This window comes from Coregonus lavaretus (genome assembly GCF_964263955.1).
Source record: "Coregonus lavaretus genome assembly, contig: HAP1_SCAFFOLD_358, whole genome shotgun sequence".
Lineage (NCBI taxonomy): Eukaryota > Metazoa > Chordata > Actinopteri > Salmoniformes > Salmonidae > Coregonus > Coregonus lavaretus.
The window spans coordinates 352,556-363,677 of record NW_028166433.1 but is presented as its reverse complement, the minus strand read 5'-3'; the positions used below and the strand labels follow the sequence as shown (position 1 = coordinate 363,677).

At 44.6% G+C, this 11,122-nt stretch overlaps 1 protein-coding gene across 1 annotated transcript in view; it reads left to right on the top strand.

Annotated features, from left to right (window-relative positions):
• The first annotated feature begins 239 nt into the window (after nt 1-239).
• Nucleotides 240-11,122, top strand: part of LOC311114726 (phosphatidylinositol 4,5-bisphosphate 3-kinase catalytic subunit beta isoform-like) — a 30,060-nt gene continuing 19,177 nt past the window's right edge. The window contains exons 1-4 of the mRNA XM_084189964.1: nt 240-420; nt 3,354-3,582; nt 7,843-8,072; nt 10,633-10,815. Coding sequence (XP_084046090.1) covers nt 268-420; nt 3,354-3,582; nt 7,843-8,072; nt 10,633-10,815 — 795 coding nt within the window. The 5' untranslated portion in view covers nt 240-267. The remainder of the gene's footprint in view (nt 421-3,353; nt 3,583-7,842; nt 8,073-10,632; nt 10,816-11,122) is intronic.

Genomic DNA, 11,122 nt, shown 5'->3' with positions numbered 1-11,122 from the left:
GGCCAGTCTGTCTGTCTGTTATACAGGGCTCCCCCTGGGGGTGAAGATGGAGTATTAGTCTCCTTAGCCAGACACCGCCCAACCTTTAGTCATCAGTAAAGGGCATCATACTATGGCTACATCTCAATAGGACGATAGGAATTGGAAGAAGTCTGAGTTGTGTGCCATGCAGTTGTGTAGTACTTCAGCAGTTCATGGTTACTCTCCCTAACGATCATCTTTCCTCTTCCCAGGTCCTTATGGTTGAGCTGGGTGTTGGTCCCTGCTATGCCTCCCGCCATGACAGACCTCCTGGACATGTGGGCGGCCCACTCCCAGCTGTCTGGAGAGGACCTGGTCACTGTGGACTTCCTGTTACCCACCGGCATCTACATCCAGATGGACGTCCCCAGAGAGGCCACCATACAACACATCAAACTGGTAGGAGAGAGGGGAACAGGGGGTAGGTTTGAGTAGGTATGGGGGGGGGGGGGAGTAGGTTTGTGTCGTGTGTGTCAGTGGAGTTTGTGGGGGTAGGTGGTGTGTGTGTGTGAAGTTGAATTACATGAAATATTTTTTTGCAAATGATGAGTGCCTATAGCTTAAGGTGAATCATTTCAGACAGCAGGTAAATCAATTTAGATCAGCATTGGAAAGTATAGCGGAGAGGCCTATGATGGGCCTACTGTGCATCTCAGTGTTTTTATTTATCGTTCTTATTGTTATCATGACAATTCAGTACAATTATGATGATATGAATTTATATCCACATTGCATGGCCAGTCCTACATCCTCTTCAACATGTCAGGCTGTTTTATCTCTTCAATTAGAATCAAACCCATAAACATTAGTTTACAACATTTATTAGTTTAACATTACGCAGATTGGTTAGGATTGTTTTAATGAATGACTCTGGGTACTGCCTGGCTGAAGTTCTGCTTCTGAGACATTGTAAAAGGCCATCATAATAACTAGAACACGCTGTAGGCTGCTATAGACTGTCGTCTCCTCTCCAGTCCAGACAGACGCTCTCTAATGGGTGTTATGACACAGCTGGCGGCTGGTGTGATTTGTTTGTCTCTGAGCTGCACTCACGGCATGCAAATATGCTATGACATCATGCATGACCCGGCTAGTGGGTAGAGGTGGGGTGGGATGGAGGCCAAAGGTCAGCAATGTAACAATGCACTGTAGTCTTTACCGTCATGGAAGGTGTCATATTTCAGTCACAATTAATGTTTTTTAATGTTTTTAGTTTTAGTTTAAGATGTAAATACTTTGGAGGATGGTAGTTATTTTTTTCCTGTGGTGAGATCCCTCCTGCTGAACCTCTTCCTGTGACCCTCTCCCTGCTGGTGTTTTCCTCCAGTCTGAGACACTTTCTGACACACACACACACACACACACACACACACACACACAAACACGTAGAGAGACACACACACACGTAGAGAGACACACACACACACGTAGAGACACACACACGTAGAGACACACGTAGAGACACACACACACACACGTAGAGATACACACACACGTAGAGACACACACACACACGTAGAGACACACACTCACACACACGTAGAGACACACACACGTAGAGACACACACACATAGAGACACACAGAGACATACCATGTTTTCCTCAGACAGTCTTCGTTGAATAGCACCTGGAGTTGTTAAGACGTTTGTTCTGTGAGTGTGAACAATGTCTGTTTCTCTGCACCCCTGGCTCCAGTGTTCCTAATGAGGAGTAACCTATCACTCCAATTCACAAAGTGTTTGTTTGTCTCTCTGCTTTTCATATGTCTATAAAACAGAACTAACAGACTCAATGACTTGTGATCTGTCTTGCAGTTATGCGGTTGTGTGTGAGAGTGAGAGAGAGAGTGAGAGAGAGAGTGAGAGAGAGAGAGAGTGAGAGTGAGAGTGAGAGTGAGAGAGAGAGTGAGAGAGAGAGAGAGAGTGAGAGAGAGAGACAGAGACAGAGACAGAGACAGAGAGACAGACAGAGAGACAGACAGAGAGACTCACTCAGGTAGACCAGCAGCAGATGTATTTATTTCCCCAACTAAAGATGTTTAGGAGGAGAGTAGTCTCCAGACGGAAGGCCTGCCAGCCAGCTAACAACGTTAAACCTCACCCAGACACTGATTTATAGACAACACAGTGGCTGGGTGGAGAATAAAGATGTCGCCCCTGCTCAGACAGAACGTGGGCAGGACATTTATTAGGGGCACAATGACACACAGCCTCCATTAGAATACCTTGTCTTTCACTTTCTATTATAATATAAGGAAATATGCTCTGATATTCATCCTCGACTAGCCAACAGCACAGGAACCGTTGTGACTTGTACTCAATAAGTGTTGGTTTAGGGAAAAATACATTGTTGTGACCTTGCATAGCCATCCAATGTGCATGAAATAAAAAACAAACTGAATGTAAAAATATATATATATTCAAAAGATAACGTTGAAGGAAATGGCAAAGTTCAATAAAATGTCTCTTAAGTGAGGCTGTTATCCTGTTGCTTAAAGGTGCTGGCTTCCAAGAGGGAGTGTCATTTTAGAGAATAACAGTAGTAGTCATGTGGTCTCAGGATGGCTACAAATAGCATGGTGGTGAAATGTGACAGATAATTAGATGTCACACCACGGATAATAACAACCGATTTGTTAAGTAAAAGCAATTATTTGTCATGTGAACGTAGTATAGCCAAGTAGTAAACAGTAATCCAATCTATGATGCAGAAAAAGTTGAATACCGGGAGGATTTTGTTTTAGCCTCTAAAGAAGGTCTATACTTTGAGGGGACTTGGTCTGATGTTGTGGTCAGTAAGTTGGTAATGACGAAAGAATGTTGTGGCAAGAGGCTCAAGTTGTTTGTCTGAAGGGAGGAGAGTTGACATGACTCCTTGTCTACAAGTCTGTCCCCATGTTTCTCTTCTTAGTGCCCTTTAGCCTCAAACACACACACACACACACACACACACACAACGGGACATGATTCATGTCCTGATTGGTTTGTAGAAGTAAGATTCATGTCCTGATTGGTCTATTCAGGACCTGTGTAATGTTTGTTTCCCTGTCATCATATGACATCATATGGTTGTTGTTCAACCATTTGGTTCTTAGCATTTCAGTCGTGATGATTCTTAGAACTACTGTTGGCTTTAGAATCTGGATTATTGTGATGTTAGTCATGATGCTATTGGCTAATAATTGAGGTTCCACTTGTTATTGTAGATCGTGTATTGTAGAGGCTGAGCCTGTCTCTGTGTAGCCCGTGATCATACAGGTAGATTGTGTCAACTTGTCTTGCCATAGTTTTTGTAATAACTGTGTTATCCCCCACCTCCTCCTTCCTCATAGCTCCTATGGAAGCAGGCCCAGTCGTACCCCCTGTTCCCGTCTCTGGGGGAGATGGAGGGCCACATGTTTGAGTGTGTGAACCAGGCAGCGGTGCACGAGGAGCTGGAGGATGAGACCAGGCGCCTCTGTGATGTCAGGCCCTTCTGGCCCATGCTCAAACTGGTCACACGCAACTGTGGCCGCGCCGAACGCCTGCTCGACTCCAAGATCGGCGTGCTCATCGGAAAAGGTGACACACTCACACACAGTAACAGTAGACCTCCACACTGATGTTTGACCTATGTGACCTGTGGTTTAAACAGAGTAGAGATGCTCCTAGACAGTGATCACTCACACACACACACACACACACACACACACACACACACACACACACACACACACACACACACACACACATACTCCTCAGACACAGCACCACAGTTTAATCTCTGTCTCCAGTATATTCATATCCGCTTTGCCTTGGCGGTCAGATCTGAGTCTTGTCTTCAGATGTCTCATGTCATCATCCCAGTATCAGCTGAAGTCAGGCCCGTCGGATAGAAAACAATCTGGTTAGAATAGACAGGCTCCTGATGTCTGTTGCATCATCCGTCACTCACTATTATCTGTGATGGTGATAAGATGCTGTGCTGAGTGGAGGAGGCAAGCCAGACCACCACTGTAATGGTAGGGAAGATAAAGCCCCAGGGTGGAACGGTCAATCTATTGAGTTAATACACACAAACAGAAATATGCTTGCACACATACAGTACCAGTCAAAAGTATGGAGACACCTACTCATTCAAGGGTTTTTCTTTATTTTTACTATTTTCTACATTGTAGAATAATAATGAAGACATCAGAACTATGAAATAACACATATGGAATCATGTAGTAACCAAAAAAGTGTTAAACAAATCAAAATATATTTTAGATTCTTCAAAGTAGGTACCCTTTGCCTTGATGACAGCGTTGCACACTCTTGGCATTCTCTCAACCAGCTTCACCTGGAATGCTTTTCCAACAGTCTTGAAGGAGTTCCCACATATGCTGAGCACTTGTTGGCTCCTTTTCCTTCACTCTGCGGTCCAACTCATCCCAAACCATCTCAATTGGGTTGAGATCGGGTGATTGTGGAGGCCAGGTCATCTGATGCAACACTCCATCCCTCTCCTTCTTGGTCAAATAGCCCTTACACAGCCTGGAGGTGTGTTGAGTCATTATCCTGTTGAAAAACAAATGATAGTCCCTCTAAGCGCAAACCAGATGGGATGGTGTATCGCTGCAGAATGCTGTGGTAGCCATGCTGGTTAAGTGTGCCTTGAATTCTAAATAAATCACAGACAGTGTAATCAGCAAAGCACCATCACACCACCTCCTCCATGCTTCAAGGTGGGAACCACATATGCGGAGATCATCTGTTCACCTACTCTGAGTCTCACAAAGACACGGCGGTTGGAACCAAAAATCTCAAATTTGGACTCATCAGACCAAAGGACAGATTTCCACCGGTCTAATGTCCATTGCTCGTGTTTCTTGGCCCAAGCAAGTCTCTTCTTCTTATTGGTGTCCTTTAGTAGAGGTTTCTTTTCAGCAATTCGACCATGAAGGCCTGATTCCCGCAGTCTCCTCTGAACAGTTGATGTTGAGATGTGTCTGTGACTTGAACTCTGTGAAGCATTTATTTGGGCTGCAATTTCTGAGGCTGGTAACTCTAATGAACTTATCCTCTGCAGCAGAGGTAACTCTTGGTCTTCCTTTCCTGTGGCGGTCCTCATGAGAGCCAGTTTCATCATAGCGCTTGATGGTTTTTGCGACTGCACTTGAAGAAACTTACAAAGTTCTTGTCACAACACAACTGATTGGCTCAAACGCATTAAGAAGGAAAGAAATTCCACAAATTAACTTTTAGCAAGGCACAACTGTTAATTGAAATGCATTCCAGGTGACTACCTCATGAAGCTGGTTGAGAGAATGCCAAGCGTGTGCAAAGATGTCATCAAGGCAAAGGGTGGCTATTTGAAGAATCTCAAATATAAAATATATTTTGTTTTGTTTAACACTTTTTTGGTTACTACATGATTCCATATGTGTTATTTCATAGTTCTGATGTCTTCACTATTATTCTACAATGTAGAAAATAGTAAAAATAAAGAAAAACCCTTGAATGAGTAGGTGTGTCCAAACTTTTGACTGGTACTGTATATGCATGCACGCTAACACACTATTGATGCGTCGGTTGACTCATAACCCGCAGTCCCTGCAGTTATATACGCGGGGCAGAAGGTTTTAGGGTCATTAAAGGTCAATAAATATTGTGTGGCTGAAGGGCAGGTTGAATAAAGAGAAACAATCTTAAAAATCCATAAATGTAAATGCAATTTATATCTATCTATATGCTACATTGAGATGTTTATTTAATTATTTTAGGCTATTTGGGTATTAGTGCATGAGCCTAAGCTTTAGGACTTAACTGTACACGCGCCAAATAGTCTACACAGCCAATCGCCAAATAATGCTTTTGGGAATGGGCAGAAAAAGTTAACATCAATACACAGACGGCAAAAAGGACATTGTCGAAGTTTAATTCAATAAGACGAAAGCTGCGAAAGGAGAGTTAAAAATAAAGAGAAGGGAGGGCCAGAAATGTAATGTTTGGAAATGATTTGGTGAAGTATTATAAGAGGATGATAGCAGTGCCGGCTATGTTCTGTACAAATTCAACAGTCACAAGACAGGGACTTCAAATAGGCCTATGGCATGTCAAGGGAACTGTAGCCTACTGTTTAGATGGGTTAAATGGAAACTGAAATCTGGACACTGACTGTAGCTCTATAACTGCTCACACAGCATTAATATTAACTCCTGCAGAATGAAGCATTTCTTGCAGTAAAATGATACACCAAATGTAGGCAACATTTTAACTTGGGAACAGGAGTGAAGAAATGTGATTTATTTATTTCTGCATCTTGAGAGAATGCAATACTCAGATACCATCTGTAGAGGTGCTATCTTCATCATAAAAGCTGATAGTACAGTATTTCAACCACATAAAATATGCATCCAAACTGAAATCTTATCAGAAACACATTGGGTCATTTTCACAGCTTTCTTTTTCCTTACAACGGTCAAATTGAATGTTATTTGGACATTTAGCATTGTTTTGCATGATTGTATTTTCTCCCCAGCCCCTAAACGTCTTTGCTTCGCAAAAATGACAGAACTTTACCGACATCAACTGGTTTGAAGCATTCAATCTATTGATCTATGACATTATTCTGTTGAGCAAGGGTTTATTTAGTCTTCATACAGGTGTTTATTTAGTTCACATATAGTCCAACAGTTGCGGATGGGTTATTAGCAAATGCGGGTGTGGGTGAACAAACAGCTGACCCGCGCACCACTGTTAAACACACACACACACACACACACACACACACACACACACACACACACACACACTAAGTCTCACTTACAAACTCTCTCTCTCACTCAGCCATATATGCACATAGGTATACGTGTGTATACACACACACACACACACACACACACACACACACACACACACACACACACACACACAGCGTCATGTTGGCCTGAGGCTGTGTGGGGACAGAGATGGTAGGGGGGTCTATGGAGGTCCTCCAGGCTGCTGGCCAACCAGGCCTGTTCAGAGAGGGAGTCGGTCAGTGATAGTAATTGAAGGAGACTTATCCCATATTGATATTTTCCCTCTTGGCTCCAATTTTGTCAGATGTGATCTGTAAAAGGCTTTTGTCAGTAAGCGGTACTCAAAACAGACCTCAGGCGCTGGCTAGCCACACACCCACACACTGAAAAGCCCGCACACACACACACACACACACACACACACAAGCTAATAATGCAGTCCAGAGGCATCCTCTGAGAGCTGAGGGTCATATGAATGTTTAATGGTTTTAAATGTCAACATGTGTTTTTTATCATCCAAAGCATTCTACGGCCCCAAAATACCAAGCTCTGTTCAATTAGTAGATATAATGAATTCAGGATCTAGATTTTATACCCAGTGAACGTTGTATTTCAGTGAAAACAGTAGGTTAGAGTTCAACACTCTTGAGATTGAATTGTCATTTGTAATCCCTCATAAACATAAATGTTACCACGCCAGGTATGTGTCAGTCACAGAGGGAGTGCATTAAACATGAATGGTAATGCCTTTTAATGCAGTGCCGTTAGACCCACTCATGCAGAGGTTATACTCTGGTTTTTCACATGCTTTAGTGCTTATGTCATTGTGGTGTTGCGTTTAACCTCTTATGAACCTGTTACACCGTGCTTATAAAGCTTAATGACTGCTCACAGGTGTTCACAAACGGAACACTATCGATAAAATACATCTTTGGTGTCAAATGTTGTAAAACCTCTTGTGGCCTTTTTATGCACTCCTTATCACCTGCAAAAGTCGTTATGCAGTGCTTATAAAGTGTTTATGAAGAGCTTATGAAGCTTCACGAACCATTCACAGGTCTCCACGAGCTGGATGCTCTCCAGGACCAGGAGGTGAAGGACTTCCGCAGTAAGATGTTCCGTATCAGCGAGGAGAAGATGCAGCGGGTACAGCTGATGACATGGAGCGAGTGGCTGCAGGCCTGCTTCTCTCCACAGCTGGAGCCAGGGGGAGGAGCCACAGACGGTGTCAACGACAAACAGGCCGAGGCCAGCCTCAAAGTCACCATGCATTTTGACCAGTCCCAGGTACCTGTCTGTACACACTGAGAGCACAATATGTCCTACCAGAAATACTTACACAAAGCAAAATATAACCAACAATAGGACCATTATCGCTCTCTTCTACTAGTCATCATTTACAATACTACACACCCCTGGCTGTCATCAGTCAGTAGTCATCATTTACAATACTACACACCCTCGGCTGTCATCAATCAGCAGTCATCATTTACAATACTACACACCCTCGGCTGTCATCAATCAGCAGTCATCATTTACAATACTACACACCCTCGGCTGTCATCAATCAGCAGTCATCATTTACAATACTACACACCCTTGGCTGTCATCAATCAGCAGTCTCCATTTACAATACTACACACCCTCGGCTGTCATCAGTAGTTATCATATACATACAACAGTATGCGGACAGACACTGAGTATACAAAACATTAAGAACTCCTGCTCTTTCCATGACGTAGACTGACCAGGTGAATCCAGGTGAAAGCTATGATCCCTTATTGATGTCACTTGTTAAATGCACTTCAATCAGTGTATATGAAGGGGAGGAGATGCGTTAAAGAAGGATTTTTAAGCCTGGAGACAATTGAGATATGGATTGGGTATGTGTGCCATTCAGAGGGTGAATGGGCAAGCCAAAATATTTAAATGCCTTTGAACGGGGTGTGGTAGTAGGTGCCAGTGGCACCGGTTTGTGTCAAGAATTGCAATGCTGCTGGGTTTTTAACGTTCAACAGTGTCCCATGTGTATCAAGAATGGTCCAACACCCAAAGGATATCCAGCCAACTTGACACAACTGTGGGAAGCAGGGGGGTGCAACTCAATATTAGGAAGGTGTTCCTAATGTTTGGTATACTCTGTAGGCTACAGACTAGTAAACAAACTCTCTCACACATATATTCTCCCCTCTCTTATCTCCTCTGTTGGCTGGCCCCTAATAGTACCTGGTCATGTGACAGTTGGCTGTCTGTTAATAGGACCTGGTCATGTGACAGTTGGCTGTCTGTTAATAGGACCTGGTCATATGACAGTTGGCTGGCCCCTAATAGGACCTGGTCATGTGACAGTTGGCTGTCTGTTAATAGGACCTGGTCATATGACAGTTGGCTGGCCCCTAATAGGACCTGGTCATGTGACAGTTGGCTGTCTGTTAATAGGACCTGGTCATATGACAGTTGGCTGGCCCCTAATAGGACCTGGTCATGTGACAGTTGGCTGTTTGTTAATAGGACCTGGTCATGTGACAGTTGGCTGGCCCCTAATAGGACCTGGTCATGTGACAGTTGGCTGTTTGTTAATAGGACTTGGTCATGTGACAGTTGGCTGTCTGTCACGCTCCTACCCAAAGGGCCTCTCCACTGATTGAACACATCCCTCTTTCTCCCCCACTCTCTCCTTTCTCCTCCCTCCCTTTCTCATCCCCCCTCCCTCCCTTTCTCATCCCCCCTCCCTACCTCCCTCCCTCCCTCTCTCTCCCCTCCCCCCCTCTCTCTCCCCTCCCCCCCTCTCTCTCCCCTCCCTCCCTCTCTCTCCCCTCCCTCCCTCTCTCCCCTCCTCCACCCTCTCTCTCGCTCTCCCCTCCCTCCCGCTCTCCCTTCCCCCCCCTCCCGCTCTCCCTTCCCCCTCCCTCTCTCTCTCTCCCACTCCCTCTCTCTTTATACCTCTCTCTCTCCCCCAATCACTCACACACACACACACACACACCCCTCTCACTATCAACCCCTCTTTATCTGAAATAAGTGTGTGTAGATTCGGTGGCATGCCAACAGATCAGCTCAGATCAACACACACATGCAACACACGCTAGGGTCACTAGCCCACTGCACAGTACATGGCCCAAACCCTTACCATCTGTGTTCTGTCCAGGTGGATGGAGGCAGGAAGTCAGTGTGTTATTTAGGAGTCCACATTAGGCACAGGAAGTGGACCTTTTTATTGTCTAGAGTCTTGTTAACTCCATTGGTTGGTTGGCCTGATTTTCAGTTGACTCTGTTATATCAAACCCTTATTTTACTACCTGTTTACATTATATTTACTTGGACATTACATTGTAAAACAGCAGTCGTTCACTTGAAGCTACAAGGTGCTATAGTTACCATTTTATTTGAGGCAATTACCTGAAAGTACCCATAGTTACCATAGTCGTAATGTCTTGGCTGGAAAGAAAGTGTGAAATAATTTCAATAATTATTACCGCTCTATTTGGAACTTGACCACTCTGGTCTGTGTCACCATGGTGATGTGCAGCAGCTGGTTGTCATGGCATTGTGAGTGGGTGAAGGCTGTGCCCTCATGACCAGGTTGGGCGCCAGGCTGCAAGGCAGGTCGGGTAGGGGTGTGTGTTTCTCTGTCTGAATGCTCTGTAAGCCTTCGGTGTCTGGCTGGGATTGTGTGTTAAGCCTAATCTATATTCCCCCCTCTAACGTTATTTTACTATTTTTCACCCTCTCTCCTCGCTATCTTTGAGATTTCACTTTGCAATATAGAACATGAAGTGCACCACACCATTTCTCTGGTCTCTGTCTGTCTCTGTGTTGTGTTGATGGTAATGTTCTCTCCATCCAGGACACAGCCAGTCTGAAGGTGTGCCCCAGCACCAGTCCCACTGAGCTGATGGAACAGGCTGTGAGGAAATGGCTGATGACCCACGGCCCAGAGGAGGACGGACGCCAGGCAGAGCAGTACGTTCTGAGGGTCAGCGATAAGCTGGAGTTCCTCTGTGGAGACCACCCCCTCATACAGTACAAGGTGACCCCTTACTCTTAGGCTAAACCTCAGTGCATACAGTGCAAAGGGACCCTAATGATGCCCTGTGACCCCTTAACATTTAACCCCCAAACCCTCTGTAGAGTGCTTTCTTACCATCAAACTGCTCCCTTTCTCAGTCTCTTACCCTCTAGAGTTTCTGTGCAGTGCTGACCTCAACTCTCCTCTGAAAATGACCTTGTTTATCTCAACCATTCCTTAATGATTAATGTCATAACTAGTAAACTCTCTTCGACCGTAACGGTTAATGTTCCAAGGTCAGAGCGTGTGTAGGGAGCGGTCAGGTTAG